A 23,781-nucleotide genomic window follows, 5' to 3' on the forward strand; every position below is an offset into this window, starting at 1 on the left:
CCACACTTTGCTGCAATCACTATTTTTTTTTTTTTTTTTTTTTCCAACAGAGTCTTACTCTATTGCAGGCTGGAGTGCAGTGGAGTGATCTCGGCTCACAGCAACCTCTGCCTCCCAGGTTCAAGCGATTCTCGTGCCTAAGCCACCTGAGTAGCTGAGACTACAGGCATGTGCTCCCACACCCAGCTAATTTTGGTATTTTTTTTAAGTAGAGACTGGATTTTGCCGTGCTGGCCAGGCTGGTCTCAAACTCCTGGCCTCAACTGCTCCACCCGCCTCGGTCTCCCAAAGTCCTGGGATTACAGGTGTGAGCCACTGCGCCCAGCCTGCAATCACTAATTTAATTGTCTGTCTCTACCATCACACTGTATGTTCTTCAAGGGTAGGGATCTTGTGCCAAATGCCTGGCACATCCTAAGCATTCAATAAATATTTAGTGAACAGAGGAATAAATTACATCTGTGAGGTTCACAACACATAAAGCACATACTGATACTAAACATCATGCATTATGATTTTCAGAAGTTAATTAGAAAAACTAACACTAACTTTGCCCCAACAGTAAAAATTCACACTTTTTTACGCCCAAGAAAGATCCTTTAGATTTTAAGAATGATAAAATTACAGTAATGAAAATGAACAAACATGTATTAAATGAACTACTATTAAATCAGGTTAGAATGTATGAAAATGCTCTATGCAGAATGTGATATAACAAAAGGCACTGTGGTGCTATATCAGTGCCAAGAAGTCACCTCTCCGAGTCTTGCCAAGACTTTTCCTGTTCATAATCTTTCACTGCTTTCTCTGACTTGTCCTCTTTGTCTTCCCTCTTTCTTCCTCGTTTCTTTCGTTCTTCTTCTTCCGGGGGTTTGCTCCTGCATGCCATCAGACATTCCAAGACTCTTTGATGTTTCTCTGAGTTGTTGATATGGGCTCTGACAAGGGTTTCTAATTCATTCCACATGATACGGTATTGTTCATCTCTGCAGTAAAGATTTGGAAATACTCTTTAAATAATATTGAAGTGTCACTTTCTACTGGTAAAGTAAAAAGAAATAATGAAATGTGGACTTCCTTCCTCTTACTTGGTAGTTAACAGTGAAATTCTAAGCTATAATATATCAATTTTTATGATTTTGTATTATTTCATCTCAAACATATATATATATATATATATATATACACACACACACACATACAAGTCCTCAAATAAAATTTACATATAGAGTAAGTTATCTTGAGAAAAACAGTATGTATCAAGTAAATGTGATCTATAAAGAAAATAAGAAAAAAAATCTACCTTTTAGGGCCCTTTCCTCTTGTACCAACTGTGGAAATAGGTAGAGGATCATTTTTTCTTTCCATATCAACTAAGTTGTATATTGTTTTTTGACAGTTTAACACATCTTCTTCTGTCAGAGATTCTTTCACAATAACACTGGCTAATGGAACTACCTGTTAGATTTTTTTTAAAGAAAAAAGAAAATCTGTCTTGAAAAATAAATATCAAAACATCTAGGCAGAACTTGATTTTTGAAAGGATTTTAAAGACTATCATGGTGAAGGAATCTATAACTATCACTTCAATTTTTAATTATTAATTCTTTAACTTTAGCAAGCTCATATATTTCACTCTTTGCTTAAGAAATGGTATAAATTACAAATTTTCTAATTTGTTTCTATAAAGAATATATAACTAATCTATAAGAAAAGTTGAAGCTACTTAACACTTACCGCTTGCATGTTAAAAATGGTGGTTTGTGAAATGATCATAGGCCAGTAACGGGTGTGTTTTTCTAACTGATCTTTTGCTCGTTCCAAAGGGACCTCAAGACTTCCATCGATTTTATATCTGGGGTCTAGAAAAGGAGTTAATCTGTTTTCCCTCATAAATTCACCAAAATCCTAATGATAACCAAATAAGATAAAATTAGAAACTATGTCTAATGTTTCAGTATGGATTACATGTACTAGTCTGTTTCCCTGATGTCTTCTGTCCTGTGATGTGCAACAAAACATTTTTTCTAACAGTATCCCTCAACTCCACTCCTTTTTTAATCCTTTCTGAACTTGAAACCTATCAGCCTTTATACGGTGAAAATGAAGAAAGCCTCAAACATAAATGCATTCATGGTATGTTTTCCCCACCTTTTGTAAAAACCAAGAAACACTTTTTTCCCCCTTCTGTAATTTAACTTTTCTATCACATATAGATAAAAGAGTCAGTTAATCATATTAGAAGACTCATTTGCTTATTTAAAAACTACCTTGAGCCTGGGCACGGTGGCTCACACCTGTAATCCCAACACTTTGAGAGGCTGAGACAGGTGGATCACCTAAGGTCAGGAGTTTGAGACTAGCCTGGCCAACATGGTGAAACCCTATCTTTACTAAAAATACAAAAATTAGCTGGGCGTGGTGGCAGGCACCTATAATCTTATCTACTCGGGAAGCTGAGGAGAGAGAATCACTTGAACCCAGGAGGCGGAGGTTGCAGTGAGCCAGGATTGCACCACTGCACTCTAACCTAGGCAACAAGAGCAAAACTCTGTCTCAAAACAAACAAACAAACAAACTACCTTGACATAACATAAACATGTTAACAATAATTATCTGTGAATGATGAAATTATAGGTAATTTACAGGTGTGGGTGTTTTTTTAAGACACCTATATTCTCTAAATTTTCTACAATAAATATTGATTAGGCTTCTCCTTATTTAAATATGTTTTTTTAAAAAATCCTAATTAAAAAGTTACTTACAGTATATAACCCTTTGTGGTTTACAAAGTATATTCATATACATATATCACACTTAGTTTTTACAACCACCTCAAGAAGTAAACAGCTATGAAATACCAAATAGGAAAGAGAGGAGGGAGAATAAAAAATCAAAATTAGAACAGAATTTCTACCAAAAAGGGACATATATTTCCCTTTATGTTCTTCCCAATAATACGAAAGTTTATGTTATTTCAAAGTAGCAGCAATCCAAATATTCCAGGTTTCTGTTTGCCATTTAAATTACTAGAAATTAAGTTTCACCTAAAATATTAGTTCAAATCAATTTATTATTTCCTACAATTCCAGCATGTCATTGCAATTCAGATACATCTCACTATACACTGAATATAAAATAAGATTAAACAATGATAAATAGAATTTTTGAGCAAATATTGCAGGAAATTCACCTAATTAAAATAATAATCAACTTCTTCCAAATCTCTTTTTTTCCACAGATCTTAGCATTTAACGAGCACTTGATAACTACTTGCTGAATGATGACACATTCAAAACTTAAAATTTATAGATATTAGAGTCTTACTGTAATCCGGTAGTCTGTAACTCTTCCTCCACATCCTTCACTAATTGAAGGCGGATCTTCTAGAATGGATCGAGAACTGCTAAGGACGTGCAAAAAAATCTCTCCTCCATGGCTACTAAGCATATGACTAATGACTTTAGAACCTGATTTTCGTGGTTGTTCCAGTAAAACAGAACGACCTGTCAAAAATACGATTACGCTATCAGTAATGAAACTCAAACGGGCTCTCATTTATTTCCTTGAGATTTACATCTAGATTTTTTCATTTTATTTATTGATCCCCGTATTTTAACCTGCATTGCTAATTTAGTGTATCTACTCTTCCATGCCTAGAAATCTGAATTCTAGCCTTAACTATATCTTAGTTACTCCAAGGTTACATAGTTATACAGTTTCACACAACAACTATAGTGGTCTCTGAAATAATACATTTGGCTATATGGTTCATCCAATTTACATGTACATATTGAATTTTTCTCCTGGACCTCAAGAAGAAAAGTGAGACAACTGCTCCATAATCCTCAGGTTATTAATGCTACAGAACATTTGGGGAGAAGGCACAGTCCCAGTTCACTTACACGACAGTTCCTCATCCACACGGTAATCATAACTACTTTCTATTCTACATGTCCAAATGTTAATCTGAATTTCACCTAGTCTGATAATCAAATTATGCTTAATTAACAATGACCTAACCTTATGATAAAGACAGACTGACTCTTTAGATCACTAGTTCCAAAACCTGAGATGATCATAAGAATTACCAGAGAAGCTTTTAATTTGGAATCCAATAATTAAGACTTGTAAAAAAAATTTCACACAATGAAACCACAGATTTAAGGTCATAGGTAAGAATCATATGGTATAATATTAAAAACATAATATTTATTTATGATAAAGGTATCATGTTCAAGTAAGTCCATCTTTGCTTTGATTTAAAATTCAATGGGCCAAGATAAATGGTCTACATTATTCCAGCTTCTATTTTATTTTTTTAATCTATTTTCTAATTGTAGCTTCTAAAACAAATCAATTTAGACTCTAAAGGTCAAATTTTTAAAATAGAAATACTCACAATTTTATTAAATAAAACTTGCTTAGATAAAATAGCCTGAAAGCCAAACCTAAAGTCATCTTTTAAATGTTAGTAAAAACTGTTAAAGGGTATTTCGAATTACATAAGTTTAAAACAGCTTTCACAAATAAATGGCAAAGCTATAGTGATGAAAATAGCTTTCCAGGGTTCTTACTCTTAATAATTTCACTCAAATAATAATTTAATAATAATATAAATAATTCAAATAATATAAATAATTTCAGGCAAAACCATTAAATGATGAAAGTTACCATTTAGAAGAAAATTAGTAAGGCAAGAGGAAGGTCTACTATTTACGTCTACAGGTGAAATCCGATAAGCTCCAGTACAATAGTGTAATTCTGAAATAGAAGAAAACACTGATTTGAAAGAATATAAAGAAATATTCTCACAATTAAAAGAAAAAAAAAAACTTGTTCACTGAATTCATTCAGTCCTGAAACAATGAAAAACGAAAATGCAAAACAGAATCAATTAATTGACCCCCACATAATACCTGAAGAACCTTTTGATTTAGTCTTTTTCAGTTATTCTTAAATACCTACCAATGTTATTTGTCCTTGGTGTACACCACTTTAATGTTATCGTTTCTTTAAACGGGCCTTCTCGACTGCCACCACCTAGGTGTGAATCACCTTTAAAAATATGTCAAGAGACATTACACATTGTATACATGTATCAAAACATCACACTGTATTCCATAAATATATACCATTATGTGTTAATTTAAAAAATAATAAAAGCGGCTGGGCATGATGGCTCACGCCTGTAATCCCAGCACTTTGGAAGGCTGAGACAGGTGGATCATGAGGTCAGGAGTTCAAGACCAGCCTGGTCAAGATGATGAAACCCTGTCCCTACTAAAACTACAAAAATGTGCCAGGCGTGGCAGCAGGTGCCTGTAATCCCAGGTATTCGGGAGGCTGAGGCAGAAGAATCACTTGAACCCGGGCAGCAGAGGTTGCAGTGAGCCGAGATTGCGACACAGCACTCCAGCCTGGGCAACAGAGTGAGACTCCACCTCAAAAAAAAAAAAAAAAAAATAGTAATAATAAAAGCAAAAAATAGTAACAGAGCAAACTGGGTATGGAGTAAGGGGAACTCTCTACTGTCCTAACAATTATTTTGTAAATCTGAAACTACTCTAAAATTAAAAGTTCATTTAAAAACAACAATGAAAAAAATGTCAGAGAAACACTAACATTATCAAGTAGATCACAAGCTTCAAATTGTTTACCAAGATTTCCAAATGAGTTTAAACTCTGTAAGAGAAAATATCTCTGAGACAACATCTTTTTATCAGGTCCTCTGGACAAATACCAAATAGAGTATAGATATTATCTATAATTAAAATAAATAGTAATTTTCCTCCACATTCGTTATTAAACCAATCATTTAGGTCACTGCACTGAAAGTCAATAGCGAAAATTTAAAAAATTTCAAGCATCTACAACTGCTCTTCCCTGCCCACACTATTAAATGATAAAATGACATGGTTAAGTACTCAGAAAAAGATTAAGGAATCTAAAATGCATACCTATACTGAATTCTAGTAAGTTTAGTTAGAAGAAACACAAACCAAGGGATCTGGAAAGTAAATACATAAGGAGATATTAATCTAATAATAATAAACAAATGTGCAACCATAAAGCTGACAAGGCTTTGAAGGAAATATCTACAGTGCTATGAGTGACTAAAGAGGGAGATTTGTCAAATTCCAAGACACCAGGGGAAGTTTCCTTGAGAAGTGAAGACTGGTCTGAGTTATAAGGGGATGAGTAGAAATTAACTAAAGAAACGGACCAGACGCAGTGCCTCACATCTAAAATCTCAGCACTTTATGAGTCCTAAGTGGGAGGATTGCTAGGGGGTCAGGAAACCAGCCTGGGCAACATAGTGAGACCCTGTCTCTATGGAAAAAATAAGAAAATGAAAGGCTGGATTAGGGAAATGTTATTGGTAGCTGAGATGGAGATTTTGATGTACGTGAGAAATATTAGTAGATGCAATCAAGAAAATGTGATGATGGATTAGATGCCTCAGAAGTGATTCTGAGGTTTCCGCCTTATATAAATGAATAGACAACAGGGCCATTCACTGAAAAAGGAGACTAGTTCAGTTGGCAAAGCTCCTAAGTTGTTTTGGGCATGTTGAGATGTAGGTGCCTGAGAGACATCTAAGAGATACAATTAGGCAGCAGAATATAAAGATCTGGAATTTAGGGGCCGGGTGCCGTGACTCATGACTGTAATATCAGCACTTTGGGAGGCCAAGGCAGGCGAATCACGAGGTCAGGAGATCGAGATCATCCTGGTTAACACAGTGAAATCCTGTCTCTACTAAAAATACAAAATATTAGCCAGGCGTGGTGGTGGACGCCTGTAGTTCCAACTACTCGGGAGGCTGAGGTAGGAAAATGGCGTGAACCTGGGAGGCAGAGCTTGCAGTGAGCCAAGATCGTGCCACTGCACTCCAGCCTGGGAGAGAGAGTGAGACTGTCTCAAAAAAAAAAAAAAAAAAAAAAAAAAAAAAAAAAAAAAAGATCTGGAACTTAGGGAAGGTATCTGGGCTAAAGTATAAGCCTACTCACCAAGACCCAGCTACACTGTTACCACCTCAGTAAAACTTGCCTAACTCTTACTGGCACCACAGGCAGCCTCCTGTGTGCTCCCACAGTGCTCTGTTCCTATTGTTAAAATAAATTTGACACATAGTGTCCACATGTAATGCATGTAACTACAGGCCAAGTCAACAACTATTTTAAAGAACTATTTTGTGTTACAAAGGATATTTTTGACATTTTTGTAAGTTTTTTTTTTTTTTGGAGACAGAGTCTCACTCTGTCACCAGGCTGGAGTGCAGTGGTGCAATCTCAGCTCACTGCAACCTCTGCCTCCCAGGTTCAAGCGATTCCCCTGCCTCAGCCTCCCGAGTAGCTGGGACTACAGGTGTGCGCCACCATGCCCAGCTAATTTTTTGTATTTTCTAGTAGAGACAGGGTTTCACCATGTTGACCAGGATGATCTCTTGACCTCGTGATCCTCCTGCCTCAGCCTCCCAAAGTGCTGGGATTACAGGCGTGAGCCACCATGCCTGGCCCATTTTTGTAAGTTTTTAAAATAACATTTTAAAAATTGATATAACATCACAGGCATCACAGGTTCATAGCAATTTCCATGTAACATATTTTCAAAAACAAGTTCTCTATATTCCTTTGTTAAATGTTTATATATCCCTGTATCATAATAGTTTCTTTCATGTTAGCAACTCATTAGGTTTATTCTAAGATTCCTCAGATATGTAACAAATGTCACAAATGGCTCATGATTATGCTTCAGAAGATGCATACAACGTAATCAAAGTCAACCATTTCTCTGGCAGCATCAATTTACTAGAAAACATTCTAAAGAATTTAACCAAATGTCAAAGCTTAAAGGCTTTTAAAATGACCTTCAAAGTCTTACAATTTTCATTGTATTTCAGAATTGAATGGAATACTATAGCTCATCTACTCCAGCATCTTTAATTCATAAGCATGCAAACATACATCTAGAAACATATGGGACTTGCCAGTTGGTGGCAAAGCTTTAGCTAAAACTTATCTCCTAACTCCAGAGTCTTCTCCCCTAAACCAAGCCAATACAGTTGCAGAAATCAGTTTGGGAGATGAGATCTATGGACTGAAATAATTTTTAGAGGAAAAAAAAACTAATCTAAATTTCAAAATTTAATTTCTAGGCCAAGTTGAAAGTCTATCACTCTTTCGAGTTTGCTCCTATTCTTTTCCCTTCCTCAAGGTTGTTTGCCTGCAAATGAAACTGTAATGAGTTTGAGAAAGCCATGGCTATCTTTCTCAGTATTTGTTGTATTAGCCCTGTCTTTTCTGAAGTAAATTCCACAGGACACTAGTTCCATGGCCATTAATAGGTGATATTGACAGATAGGTTTGCACAGGGATGAACTATAGTCAGTCTGGTTTGTACTGAAGAACTTCTCAAAGCTGTTACAGTAGTCCCTCAACTTTGCTGTGTCGCTTTTCATGGTTTCATTACCTGTGGTCAACTGCAGTCCCAAGATATACATGTATTTTTTGAGATGGAGTCTCACCCTGTTGCCTAGGCTGGGGTGCAGTGGCATGATCTCGGCTCATTGCAACCTCCACCTCCCAGGTTCAAGAGATTCTCCTGCCTCAGCGTCACAAGTAACTGGGACTACAGGTATGCGCCACCACACCCAGCTAATTTTTTAATTTTTAGTAGACACGGGCCTTTGCCATGTTGGCCAAGCTGGTCTCGAACTCCTGACCTCAAGTGATCTGCCCACCTTGGCCTCCCAAAGTGGTAGGATTACAGGTGTGAGCCACTACGCCCAGCCTGCAGCCCAAAAATATTAAATACAAAAGTCCAGAAATAAACAATTCATAAGTTTTACACTGCATGCTATTCTGAGTAGCATGATGACGTCTGACACTAGGCCACTCTGTCCTGCCTGGAACGTGAATCATTCTTTTTCCAGCATATCCATGCTATAAACGCTACGAGCCCATCAGTAGCCTTCTTGGTTATCAGATCTATGGTCGAGGTATCATGATGCTTGTGTTCAAGGTCCATAGTAGCCTAACGCTATGTCACAATACCTGTATCATTCATCTCAGTTTATCTCATCATGTAGGTATTTTATCATCTCACATCATCCCAAGAAGGTTGAGTACAGTACAATAAGATATTTTGAGAAAGAGGGAGAGAGACCAAGAGACTACATTCATATAACTTTTATTATAATATATTGCTAAAATTGTTCTATTTTATTCTTATTGTTCTTGATCTCCTCCTGCTTTGCCTAATTTATAAATTACACTTTATCATAGGTATGTATGTATAGGAGAAAACAGTATATACAGTATAGGGTTCGAGACCATCTGAGGTTTCAGGCATCCACTGGGGTTCTTGGAATGTCTTCCCTGAGGATATGGGGGCCACTGTAATATGCTTTCATATGTTAGATCATACAACATAATACTTTCAAATGTCTCTTACCACTTTTCAGGAAATCTACATGTGCATCTTTGTGATGAAGTAGCTCCACATCGTAATTGGCAGATGTGTTAGCATGCTGTTCTTCCTTGAAGCAAAATTTCAAACATTTAAAAAAACATGGTTTTGCTTTCAAAATAATAAAATTATTAATTATTCATTTTGCTTTTTGTTTAAAATGAGGTCAAATACATTCAATAATAATTAGCTAAAATAATGGGATAATCTATTTAAAGATGCAAATTTTCCATGCAACATAAACTCCATTAAAAAACAACTGGCCATATACAGGTAATACAGTATTTAATGATTTTTTTACATTATGTCAGAATTAACAAAGACTGACTAATTAGGAAATTTTGAATTTTTCTTACTCCAAATGCATTGTCTTGCCAATATTTTTAATATGCAAATATAATGTAATTGAAATAATTTACATAAATTTAAAGTGAAATCATTGTTAAAAAGAGGAAATAGCATCTTTAAATACCTACAGTGAATTAGCAAATATCAATTATATAAAATACAAACTAACAAACAAGTTTAGTAACTTGTTTTCAGTAATAGGAAATAGGAATTTCAACATTATCTATTTACCAAAAAACACAAAGAGAAGAGTCACACCAGTAGCACACAAATATGATCAAAATTAACAGACATGCTATCAGAGTATTTTTCTTATAACATGTGACATTATATATATTAAAGTGTACCTATTATGTTATTTACTTCTGCATCCAAAAGGTTCTACAGGGTAAGCCTAAAATTTGTAGTGAAAAACCAGCCAATGGCATTAAGAAATAATGAAAAGATTGTATTTCTCATACTATTTATTATTCATAATATAGCGGCAGAAAATAGAAACTGGAATGTAAGAAAAATTTGAATTTTTAGATATAGTGGCTACTTTATATTTGTAAACATAATCAATACAATTAAATTCAATTTCACTCAGTAAAAACTCATTTGAAGATTACTATGGGCCAGCCACTGTGTAAGCCCTAAAACAACTTAATGATAGCGTTAATATGATGAAAAGGAACAGGTAGCAATAGGTTCCTTAAAAAATCCACCAGTAAAATCACAGGGCTCACATCTACAGTCTTTCAGTTAGAGAGTAATAAACTAATTTAAAACTACGAGCTATTTTCCCCTAGTTAGACCTATTAGCTATAGACACCTTTATACCGAGTGGGCAACAACAAAAATATAGAGAATAAAAGATCCACTAGAATACACAAAGTAAGCAAAATCTAATAATACAGCTGTCAGGGAAAGAATCACAGAATAATAATTTAAAATAGAAATTGTATTTTGATGAAAACAATGAGAGCATTTGTTTTTTTTTTTTTTTTTAAGAGAGCTCACATAACATGTTCTTTTAGAACACAAAAATATAGCATTTTATTCTGTGATCCTTTCCGGTTGCTTTTCAGTATTTACTGACCTGGTCAAAGACATTGAATGTGGGCTAGCAAAACAGAAAATATGATATGGGGAGAAAAGGTAAAGGTTCAATTAAAATAAATAATACATGTCCAACAATTTTTTATTTTTATTTTTTTGTATTGAGATGGGCTCTTACTATGTCAACTAGACTAGTCTCAAACTCCTGGCCTCAAGTAATCCTCCCATCTCAGCCTCCCAAAGTGCTGGAATTACAGGCATGAGCTACCGCTCCTGGCCTCAAACAAATACTTAAAAAGCAAAGCAGTGCTTTCAAAACAGCAGGAAAAAATCTGCCTACCTTCATTGGAATATTTGTAATAGTAGTTGAAGCCAAGTCAAAATGTTGCTGTACTAAAATATTCAGTTTGGTAGCAAGATGCCGTCCTGCACGAACACTATGAACTTCACTGGTTAAAACTGGGGACAACTACAGAAAAATATGCAAGAAAAATTATCCACAAAATATTAATTCATTGTAACCTACTGCTATTTTACTATAAATCCATTAAAATTAAGTATTTTTAACTTTTTAGAAGTTGGAAAAAAAAGGTCCATAAATTAACCATGACAACTATATTAGCGATAAATTTTCATGCACTCAATCACTCACCACATATGTATTAATCAGTTTGCTAGATACCAGAAACTGTGAATATATAGAACACAGCAGTGAATAGACATGATCCCTGTCCTCCTGAAATTTAGAGTGAAATATTTAAATATATTTCTTTATAATTTTTACTTTTTATCTATATGCAAAATGGATTTGAAGGATACTGTAGAAAAAATATTTTATTTTGTTGAGAGGACAAAACCCTGCAGATAAAACTAAAAGAAAGAATGTAGAAATCACTACAAAAATTTCTTTCTGTCATCAATAAATAAGGCAGCTAGAAGTAGTGTACAACAAGATAACACAAAATCTTACTCATTCCAGGGCAATAATATTAATTACAAATAAATTTTCATTATCATAAAATAAAACTAACATTGCCACATTATCAAAAGAGGCAGAAAAAAGTTAATAAAAAAGAGGCTTACACTGGAAACTACTTAAAAACACAATAATAGCAATAATGACTAAAAATACCACTTAACTACAAAAATTCATGGACTAAGGTAATACTCGCGATGTTTATATTAAATAATGCAAAATGAAAAATCAGATATATACAATATATCTACATTGCTAAACATAAATTACTGATGGAGAATATTATGATGTGGATCCATTTAACAATCAACAGGATCATCTTTTCCTTTAAAATTGTTCAAACTTATTTAAAAGGTAAAACTAAGGTTGGAAAATAAGATTTTTCCCTCTGAATGTGTAAAATTAATTTTTTATTGGAATATATTTTTGTTAAAGAGTGTATTGCTTTTCTAATAAGGAAAAATATTTTTATATGATAAAAATAATCACTGAAGTAATTAAAATTTTAGGAGCAATACAAACTATGTATGGTTTGTAACACTTTTTGATAAACATCAAGAGGCAGGCAGAATAGAAAACACTTTAAAATCTACAATTAGACCATAAAGAACCAACCTAGATGTCTTGCCATAGAGGTTTACTTTGAAAACTCAAAATATTTTCTTGGCAGAAAATATTGGTAATGGATCATTTTAGTAATAACCCTTCTCAGTATTTATTATTATTGACCACAATGGTCTTTTCTTTCATTATTTCAACACTCACCTCTTTTTTAGAACGATCAGATACAAGGCTGTCTTCACCAACTGGGTAGGTATGGATCAAGACCAACTCACATTTTTGAATCTGCATGAGACTTAGAGAGAAATTTTTGACTTAAAATATAAGAATACATAGTATGTAATGAATTCAGGCAGGTGAACTATTAAAACCTTAACGTATTAAAACAGCATATTGCTACAATCAGATATTACTCGTAACCCAAAAGCTAAATATTAGATAGGCAGTATATGTAATTGCTGTATCAGTATGAACACTTAATGAGTATACAAATTTAATTTAAATGCAAAAAATAATAATTTGCTGTGTTTGAAGGATAAAATAAAGATAAAACTCTTATAATTAAGTACAATTTTCAATAGATAACTGCAACAGCGAAAATGAATAAATGTTGTATTAATTTCCCTTATACTAATGTTTCTTAAGGATAAAATCAGGCAATACTAACCATTAGCTATAATTAGTTATTCCAAGAATATAGGATTGGTAATGCTAAAAATTTCCCCCAACTTTTTATTTTGAAATTTCCAGACCTACAGGAAAGTTGAAAGAAAAGTACTATTAAATGAACAACCATATGTCCTTCACCTAGAGTCACTGTTAGCTATATTTGCTTTCTCTATATACTATAACTGAGTAGATACACACTTTTTAATTAAACTATTTGAGAGTAAGTTGCAGAGGGCTTGATGTGCAGTCCTCAACACTTCAGCATGCTTCTCCCAGTGAGAACAATCCTACTCATAACAATACTATGACTGCACCTAAGAAAATTAATAATCACTCTAAAAAGGTCCACATTGCAATAGTTCCGAACATGTCTTTACTAGCTGTGACACAACCAGAAATATACATATTGGTCTCTGCTCATGCTTCCTAGCAGAGAGCTCCTGAAATCCTTGTAACTTCCTAATGACAGGGGCGCTAGGAGCATCTTTTGCTCTAGTATTTGGTTTCTGACCCCAGTTCTTGACACATAGCTCTTAAGTTCCTTGGAATTTCCTGGGAGACAGGAACATCTTTTCTTCTACTGAAGCAACTTTAGTGGGATCCTGGACAGCTCCCCAATGGGGTCTGGACACCAGAAAGAACAAGCAATGATTAGAAGCTCAGCAGCATTCAGCCCCACTCTGCTATCCTCCAGAAAGGGCAGAGAAGCTAGATAGTGAGTTAATAATCCATCACACCCAAACAAAGCCTCCATAAAAATCCCTAAGTATGGGACTCAGAGAGCTTCTAGGTTGGTAAACACATCCATGTGCTGGGAGCGTGGTACACCCCAACTCCACAGGGACAGAACCTGATGCACTTGGGATCCTTCCAACCTCACCCTCTTCATGTGGCTGTTCATCTGTATCCTTTATAATAAATCAGAAAACTGAAATGTTTCCCTGAGTTCTATGAGCCCATCAGAACAAAGTATTGAACCTGAGGAGGGGATTGTGGAAACATCTAATTTGTAGCTAAGTCAGACGAAAGTGTGGGGAACCACTAGTTGAGATTTGTGTCTAAGTGGAGTAACAGTCTTGTGGAACTGAGTCTGCAATAACTAATCGGTGGGGTCTGTATTAACTCCAAGGAGTGTCACAATTGAATTGTAGGACACACAGTTGGTATCCACAGAGTTGGAGAATTAATTGGTGTGGAAGAAAAACCCACACATTTGATCAAAAGTACTAGTGTGAGTATAGAGGAAAAAAAAAAACTGTTTTCCTTTTCAGAAACAGACAAAGTTTTTTGAAAAATCACACAATGAACTACTTGTTATGTTTAGATGTGGTACATACTGAATAATGCCACTAACAACTTGCATATTTTACAATTTTTAAATAATTAAAATGAAAATGTTATTTTTTTTTTTTTGAGACATGGTCTTGCTCTGGAGTGTAGTTGCCCAGGCTGGAGTGTAGTGGCATAGTCTTGGTTCAATGCAACCTCCGCCTCCCAGGCTCAAGCAATTCTCCTGCTTCAGGGGCCTGAGTAGCTGGGACTACAGGCACATGCCACCAGGCCTGGCTAATTTTTGTATTTTTCGTAGTGTACAGACAGGATTTTGCCATGTTGCCTAGGCTGGTCTTCAACTCCCAAGCTCAGGTTATCTGCCTGCTTCAGCCCCACAAAGTGCTGGAATAACAGGCATAAGCCACTACACCCAGCACATTTTACAAATTTGAAACACAATTATGAGACTAAACCATCAAAACAAATACACATTATAAATTTATGTATTATTTTATCCTTTTGATCACCTTTCTTGTGGGAGAAAAGTAAAATATTAAAGTGAAAGGGAAAATGAAAAAAAAAGTTTCTGATCAAACATACATTTTTTGACTAATTTGTTGAGTCAGTAGAGAATTCAGGGAAATGCTACCAGTCACTTTTAAGTTATTGGAAATAATTATAACATATATCTATCAATGTGAACATATTTATTTCATTTATGAATTATACTCACTGATCTGAATTTGCAGCAAGCTTGTTATGTTCATGAATCGTTTCCTGGACACAGTCTTCAAGCATTCGCACATGACTATCACTACGGCATAAAAAAGATGTAGCAAATTTAAAGGAATGAACAGCAAAAGTTCAAAACACTCTTCGGCTGTATTACCGTGTTATAGACATTAAAGTTACTTCAATAAGGACTATCTTTAGTGTGCTCAGTCATACCACTAAACAACTAGCTGAAAATCCATTGAGGAAAAATGTTAAATTTATCTACATGATGGCAATCTAAACAGTTTTCAATGAGACAAGTCTTTATTTTAGAATGGAACACAGCCTCAATATTAAAAGGCAAAACAAAAAAAAAAAAAGAAAAAAATCAGAAAGGCCACTTGTAATATGCTTAAACGTAAACATGTGAACATGCTGTCTCTAGTTTTTTGAAAAACTACACTAGGATTTAAAAATTCCCGCAGTGAAAGAATTGCTATAATCAACACCTCACCTTTTTGCATTAGTAATGCAGATTATTCGTCCTCTATTTCCAACACGTTCTGCATTCTCCATGAGTAGAGTACGAGCCTCATGTTGGTATTCGGTAATTTTGCAGAGAGTTTCCACTGCTGCAACAAGACCATGCAGAATACTGCAGCACTCTGGATCTGCCCGAGGATTAGGAGGCCCAACAGCAGCTAATGCCGCCATTAGCTAAGTAAAAGGGAAAACAATTATGTTGACAAGAGTATGTGCAATTCATATAAAAATATCACAAGAAAGAAAACTACACACCAATGTATCTTACATATATGGACACGAACATTCTTAAAAAAATAGTACCAAATCCAGTAACACACAAAGAAGAATTATACACCATGAACAAGTGGGATTTATTCTAGGAATGCAAAGTTTATTTAATATACAAATATCAATTATTACAATACATCACACATCAATAAAATAAAACTCACATGATCATCTCAATAAACACAGAAACAGCACTTGACAAGATCCAAGACCTTTTCATAATTAAAAAAATTAGGAACAGAAGGGAACTTCCTCAAGAAGACAAAGGACACCTATGAAAAACGCACTGCTAACATCATACTTAACGGTGAAAGATTGGATGAATTCTCTCTACACATCGGTAACAAAGAAGTTTATTCTCATCACTTCTATTCAACACTGTACTGGAAGCTCTAGCCAGGGCGACAGGAAAGAAAAAGAAATAAAAGAAATCCATGCCAAGCTCAGTGGCTCATGCATGTAATCCCAGTACTTTGGGAAGCCAAGGCAGGACAACTGCTTGAGGCCAAGAGTTCAAGACCAGGTTAGGCAACAAAGCAAGACACCATTTCTACAAAAAGAAAAGAAAAAAAAAAAAAAAACTAAAAAATCAGCTAGGTGTGGTGGTGTACAACCATAGTGTACTTAGAAAGCTACTTAGAAAGCTGAAGCAGAAGGATCGCTTGAGTCCAGGAGTTCAGCCTCTGAACTCTGGCCTAGTTGATGATGAGAGACAAGAAAGAGAGAAAGACAGAAAGACAGAAAGGAAGGAAGAAAGGAAGGAAGGAAGGAGAGAGAGAGAAAGAACGGGAAGAAAGAAAGGAAGAAAGAGAAAGGAAGGAAGAAAGGAAAAAGGGAAGGAAGGAAGGAAGGAGAGGGAAGAGGAAGGAAGGGAGAGAGAGAGGATGAACAGAATCCAGATTGAAAAGAAAGAGGTAAACCTGTTTCTATGTTGCAGAGAACATGATGCTGAATTTACAAAATCCCAAGATATCCACTAAAAAACTATTATAACTAATATACAATTTCGGCAAACCTGTAGTATACAAGATTAATACACAAAAATCAATTGTATTTCTATATACTTATAATAATCTGAAGACTAAATTTTTTTAAAATCCCACTAAAAACAGCATCAAAAATAAAATACTTAGAAATAAATTTAACAAGAAGTATAAAACTTATACTCTGAAAACAACAAAACATTGTTGGAAACAAATTAAAAATCTAAAAAATGAAAAAACATACCATGCTCATGGATTGGAAGAGTTAATATTGTTAAGATGGCCATATTATCCAAACTGACCTACAGTGTCAACATAATCCCCAATTTCTTTGTAGTAATTGATAAGGTGATTCTAAAATTCATACAGAATTGCAAGGGACCCAGACTGGCCAAAACAATCTTCAAAAAGAACAAGGTAAGAAGAGTCACACCTCCTATTTTAAAACTTAATACAAAACAATGGTAATCAAGATAGTGTGGTACTGGCACAGGACAGATACAGAGACATAGAAAGGTTTAACATAGGGAAAAGGTGTGACATGGATAACTAAAGCTAAACATTAAATATAGACAAGATTATACATAATTTATACAAAATGTAAATTCTTTTACATATTCTTGAACACCAGTGATTTGCTATATAGTTGCTTCCACAAGTGGAGTCTTCCCCTCCATTCAAAATTTAAAAGCAATGAACGGGATATCATGTATTTTCACCTTGCGAAAGCAGAAAAAAGTAGTAATTCCTTTATGACCAGCATACCTATCCATCAAAAGCACACTTTTACTGCACTGCAGAGGTACAGTAGGTACAAATCTACGTACATTTGTACTTATTTTTATTTATATACTGCTAGAAAGCCTTCACACTTCTTTCACAGTACCTCTTGAAAAAGGTAAAACATTTCTTTCACAGTATTTAAAAAAGACAGTACAGTGGAAATGTATGGAATTCTTAAAATTGTTTTTTCAGGTAATAGTATATTAAGAACATTCTGTAATGATATTAGTGCAAAGCCAAGCCAATCAAAGACTACTGAGTGAATTCCCTCAAAAGAATGAAAAATTAGCTATGTTTACATATATTATACTAATCACAAACATTTTAAGACCAAATAGTATGATAAAACACATTTTCTTTAAAAGTGTTCTATTTAAAACTAACCTTGGAGAAAAATAAAATTACATTAAATTAAAAAAAAGAAAAAGAGGCCAGGCGTGGTGGCTCATACCTGTAATCCCAGCACTTTGTGAGGCCGAGGCAGGCAGATCACTTGAGGTCAGGAGATCGAGACCATCCTGGCTAACACGATGAAACCTCATCTCTACTAAAAACACAAAAAATTAGCCAGGCGTGGTGGCACACACCTGTAGTCCCAGCTACTCGGGAGAGTGAGGCAGGAGAATCGCTTGAACCAGGGAGGCGGATGTTGCAGTAAGCCGAGATTGCGCCACTGCACTCCAGCCTGGGCAACCGAGCGAGACTCCGTCTCAAAAAAAAAAAAAGGAAAAGAAAAAGAAAACAAAAAATAGTAATAAAAAAAAACAACACCTCAGATGGGATTGTTACCACTGTATAGCACCCATTCACAAAAAAATTTTGACATTAAATAATTCAAATAATGTATTCAATTATTTCACTAAAGCCTTATTTCTCATGTTGTTCATATTCATTGTGAAGGACCTCATAGACTGAAGTCTTCTATCCAACTAAACAACGGCAAAGAACATAAGCTACTAGTAACTCAGTATCTTTAGACAATGTTAAAACATAAACCTAACTGGTTGAGCATGAGTTGGTTTCTGCTTCCTCCACTAAAATCGAAGTAAAAGATTTTACTTTTTAAAAAACATAAACCAGGGCTGGTCGTGGTGGCTCACACCTGTAATCCTAGCACTTTGGGAGGACCGAGGCGGGTGGATCACCTGAGATCAGGAGTTCTTGACCAGCCTGGCCAACATGGTGAAACCTCATCTCTACTAAAAATACAAAAATTAGCCAGGCGTGGTGGCAGGTGCCTGTAATTCCAGCTACTCAGGAGGCTGAGGCAGGAGAATTGTTCGAACCCAGGAGGCAGAGGTTGCAGTGAGCCGAGATCGCACCACTGCACTCCAGCCTGGGCAACAAGAGCGAAACTCAGTCTCAAAACAAACAAACAAAAACAACACAGAAACCAGAAAAGAAAGCATAAACCCACAAGCATGAAGTGAGTGGAAGAGACAAGAACAAACAAGATAGACATCAACAAGAATGTATAAAAATGGATGAAGAAGTGGTGATGAACTTAATAGGACTGAACACGCAGAAATCTAAGTGCCCGTGGAAGGTAAAAGGCAAAATAATATACCCTGCAGAATCCAGGAGAAGTTCAAGAACTGGAGGCATCAATTACCAAACACAGCGGGGTAAGGCAAGATACTAAAAATGTCAATAGCTTGAAGTCAGTTCAAAGAACAACTTGACTCCCATATCTTACTTACACCCTACCTGTGTAAGTGACTACCTCTCCCCTACCCGACAAGATACAGAATCATACTCCTTGGAAGAACTGAAACTGAAAGGTATCAAACATGGATACCAAAAGCACATGAGAGAGTAAAGGTAAGATACTAAATCACTACAGAGCAAAAGAACTTACTGTGATGATGGAAATGTTCTCTATCTGTGCTGTCCAATACAGTAGCGTACTGTGAGGCTTACTATGCATCTGAATATGGCTAATGCTACAGGGACAATGGTATAACTTACCCTCTCCCCTGTCCCCCAGAGAGCTGACAATCAAGCTGTCATACAGATAAAAGAGTAGAAGAACAGTCCCAGAGAGACCATCTATCAACTCCAATATTTGGAGGTTCCCTAGTGCAAACAATCGGCTTAAACTACAATGAAGTATAGTCAGCAATATCTACTCCACAATGTGTAGATTTTCTAATCTGCCATTTAGTGCCTTGCTTTTAAATAAGACTGCCTACCTAAGTATCAACAGGCATTTAAGAAAAGCCTCAACATGAAAAGAACTTGGAACAAAAGAAAACCTCAAATAAACTAATGTTAATACCTGCAGATAAAATTACACCCATAAAACAAGAAAAGGATATGCCAAAAATAGACATAATTAGAGTATAAGTTAAAGTTCTTGGAAATTAAAAGTACAACCAAATAAAGAGTTCTATACAAGGGTTAAAAGCTCTAAAAAAGCAGAATGACTGACAATGAGATGATCAGTGAGAAAAAGAGTAAGGAATTTAATGCAGGAGGTCTAACATCCCAAGCATGGATATTTCAGAAAGACACAGAACACAGAGACAAGAACATTATCAAAGAACAATGCAGGGAAATTTCCCTGTACTGGAAAATATGAAGCCTAGCACTATGCATGAGAACAGATCAACACCAAGGCACATCACTGAGATTCTAACAGCTTTCAGAGGGAAATTATAAAGAAAAATGTGTTAGGTTTCTCAGCATTGGAGGCTATAAAACATGTAATTTTGTGGAGTATATAATGCCCTCAAAATTTTGAGGAAAAAGTTATTTCCAACACGGATTTTCTACACCCAAAGTATCAGCAAAGGGCAAGGTAAACTATAGGCATCCCAGAGGTTATGTTCTACCAAAACAAAAGATTACACAAAGAAAATGAGAGGAAAAAAAATGGGATCTGAAAAATAGGGAGAGAAGGATGACAGCAGTGCAGTGGGCCTAGAAAGCAGGCAGTTCAAACTGGAGCAGAAGACTGTGTTCCAAGAAGTTCCTCAGGGGACAAAACCAAACAGCTGAATTATCTAACACATTTATGATCACAATATTGAGCGGTTTTGTAGAAGCATGAGGAAAAGCAGCAATGGATATTATGAAAAGAAAACACATGAAGGGGACAAAAAGGAGATACTAAATAATTCTAGGAATAAACAAAAAGCTATGTAAGGAACTAACCATATCTATTACTTGGCTTAACAGTGAATAATACTTTATGTAGATGTTATAATGCAAACATGAAACTTTGAAATCAGACATACTGAGAACACAAGGGAAGGGGGCAGGCATTGGACACATGAAGGTCAGGAGTTCAAGACCAGCCTGGCCAACATGGCTAAACCCTATTTCTACTAAAAAATACAAAAATTAGCTGGGCGTGGTGGCACATGCCTGTAGTCTCAGCTACTCGGGAGGCTTAGGTAGGAGAATGCATTGAACCTGTGAGACAGAGGTTGCAGTGAGCTGAGATGGCGCGACACACCCCAGTCTGGGTGACAGCAAGACTCTGTCTCAAAATAAATAAAAAATAAATAAATAAATAAGTAGATAAATAAACAGAAAACTCAATAAACAGGAATAAAAACATGTTATTTAGAAATCTGGAAGTAAATATGACAACCGCTAAAACATGGAAGTTTGCTTGGGGGTGCTGGGTGTAGGGAATGACTAGAACGGAGATAGCTGTTTTCTCATATAACTTGGCATTTTAACACTATATGCAAATCCTAGAGTGATTTAAAAAATTGGTCATTTTTTTTAAAAGTATTACTACATTTAGATAATTTTTACAAATGGCCACATCTCAAAATCTAACCATACCTCCTGTAAATTTTGGTCTTCTTGAGTCCAAGAATTTAAAACATGTGCTCCAGAGTCACTCACAATAAAATTCACCTAATAGATTCCAAAGAAACAATTAGTATTCAACTCCAATTTCACTCAATTACCAACATATTTTCAAGGAACATGCAATTTCTAACACTGTTTCACTGATTCATTCATTCACGCATTTTATAGTCACAGAATGTGTAGTACATGCCAGGTGTTATTGCTGGCACTGAGTATATGGGAATAGAGTGATGAATAAAAAAGTTCTGTTACTCACAATGTGGGGAAAGTCAGGGGAGGGGAGTCTACCAGGACAAAGGGCATTGCAGGAAGATTACCAACAAATAAATGAACAACATAATTTCAGAGAGTGATAAACGCTATGAAAAATAAGTTAATTAGCTACTTTAGATTGGGTGATCAGAGAAGGACTCTCCATAGCAGTGGCAACTGAAGGCAATCGAAACCAGCCACTGTAAATCAGGGATAATCTGGGTACAGCAAACAACAAATGCAAAGGCATCTGAGCACATACCCTGGAAAGGGCGAAAGTCAGAGTAGGCAGTAGGAAAGGAGACAAACTCAGAGAAATAGGCAGGAGCTGTATCATATAGGGCACTGAAAGCCAAAATAATGTATATGGACTTTACGCTAAGTTTTAAAGTAAAATGCAAATTTGAGAATTTAAAATTACCTGCTATCAGGTAAGATAATGACAAGGAATATTTTAGAAAACTTATCAAATGATGATTCTGACCCATGTCCCTTTTTGGGTAGAGGGTTAGATTTCTTTCTTTACTCTGGACAACATGATCTAATCTATGATCTTTTACCTTATATATCGATGAAATACTAGTTCTCCTTCCTCCCCCAAGAAGTCTGATAATTGGTCTTTTCTTCCAAGGCTTATCTGACAGGGACATATTTTACAAGCCACTTCACTTAGATTTATCTCTTTTAAAGCTTACATGAAGGAAGTAAGTGCTATATTTACATGGGAGGAAACTGAGGCTTGGAGAGATTAAGAAATATGATCAAAGTCACACGGCTGGTAGCTAACCATGCCAAGGTCTGAACCAAAGCCTGTGCTCTACATCAGTTATATTCTCTCTCATTATATATTTTTATCGTACACAGAATGCACACAAATTTTAAGAAGGGCTTATATTTTAATTTGGAATATATCTGAATGTATAATATCAGACTATGTTCACCTTTACTCTACTGCCCTACCTTCCTCAGTCTAAGAATTGGCGAGGTCCCAACCTAGGCTGCTTCAAGTAAGACAGAAAGCAAGTCTTCCACTTGTGGCTAACCAAATGACTTCCCCAAAATAAGACATTTAAGATACTGAAATCTAAGACTAAACTTTTAATACCTGTAATTTCTATCAATCATCCATTTCTCTTCTTATTGATAAACCATTTCCACTCAGCGTTCTTAAAAGTATTTCTTTCTAATATGGCCAAACAACACAGCAGTTTAGTATATATTTGCTAAACTTGCAAGCAGCCAGCCAGCTTAGGTTCAAATTCTGGCTCTGTCTCTAAGTAACTATGTGACTCAGGACAAGTTTCTTCTCTTTACCTCAGTTTCTGGATCTACAACAGGGAAGCAACAAACAAGACTGACACTCAGCTGCTCCATGCCAGCACAGTTTGACAACAGCTCTCAATGGTCAGTCTGTGTTCTATACTGGTCGTTACATACTTTGACTAATGCTTCAATAACTACAGTTCCTACCTAATATGACTGTTATGAGAATTAAAGAAATTAATAAATACGAAGCACTTTGAAATATGTCTGGCACATGTAAGTGCTCAATAATTGTTAGCTGTTATTATTAGTGGCCCCAATTAAACATCCATTATATATTAATCCCAAAGGGCAGCGTTATGTACCACATTTTAAGTAATAAACATAGTCATAATCTGTAGCAAATTCATATAAAAAATTCATTTATGCAGTTAAGTACATCCCCAAAATCATGATTTTTGTTTGTACTTCACACTCACCAGCTTTTTGAAAGGAAATATATCATACATTATTCTACAATATTCCATGGAAGATTCTACTGAGCAAGTCCACAATGATTTAGATATGGGGGCCAAAGGAATGATTCCTTGGGTTCTATTCTTCACCAGCATATCAAACTCGACATGCTGCCTGCATGACTCTGCCATATAAGGGCAGTGATCCACAACAAACACTGTTTTATGAGATTCAGAAAAAATCTTCATTTTGTTTTAACCTGTAAGGGAAAAAACATATTAGCCAAATATTCATACATAACATTTAATGTCTTAAATTTTTTCTTACTTTCTCAAGAAGATTCTTTCC

The 23,781-nt window shown here is 35.4% G+C and overlaps 1 protein-coding gene across 5 annotated transcripts in view; it reads right to left on the minus strand.

The window, feature by feature from the left end:
* The window catches only part of INTS13 (integrator complex subunit 13), a 32,712-nt gene that overhangs the window by 7,489 nt on the left and 1,442 nt on the right, over nucleotides 1–23,781 (minus strand). The window contains exons 2-14 of one of the 5 annotated variants that reach the window (XM_030938666.1): nucleotides 23,457–23,692; nucleotides 21,433–21,507; nucleotides 15,570–15,772; nucleotides 15,075–15,155; nucleotides 12,605–12,695; nucleotides 11,204–11,332; nucleotides 9,460–9,544; nucleotides 4,969–5,058; nucleotides 4,675–4,782; nucleotides 3,328–3,506; nucleotides 1,738–1,908; nucleotides 1,304–1,458; nucleotides 756–986 (exon numbers count right to left, since the gene is read on the minus strand). In XM_030938666.1, the coding sequence (XP_030794526.1) occupies nucleotides 756–986; nucleotides 1,304–1,458; nucleotides 1,738–1,908; nucleotides 3,328–3,506; nucleotides 4,675–4,782; nucleotides 4,969–5,058; nucleotides 9,460–9,544; nucleotides 11,204–11,332; nucleotides 12,605–12,695; nucleotides 15,075–15,155; nucleotides 15,570–15,772; nucleotides 21,433–21,507; nucleotides 23,457–23,681 (1,823 nt within the window). In that variant the 5' untranslated portion in view covers nucleotides 23,682–23,692. The remainder of the gene's footprint in view (nucleotides 1–755; nucleotides 987–1,303; nucleotides 1,459–1,737; nucleotides 1,909–3,327; nucleotides 3,507–4,674; nucleotides 4,783–4,968; nucleotides 5,059–9,459; nucleotides 9,545–11,203; nucleotides 11,333–12,604; nucleotides 12,696–15,074; nucleotides 15,156–15,569; nucleotides 15,773–21,432; nucleotides 21,508–23,456; nucleotides 23,693–23,781) is intronic. The other 4 variants (XM_010379851.2, XM_030938667.1, XM_010379855.2 and 1 more) reach the window with 4 other exon arrangements.

Source organism: Rhinopithecus roxellana, chromosome 10 (genome assembly GCF_007565055.1).
Source record: "Rhinopithecus roxellana isolate Shanxi Qingling chromosome 10, ASM756505v1, whole genome shotgun sequence".
In the NCBI taxonomy this organism is placed as follows: Eukaryota; Metazoa; Chordata; class Mammalia; order Primates; family Cercopithecidae; genus Rhinopithecus; species Rhinopithecus roxellana.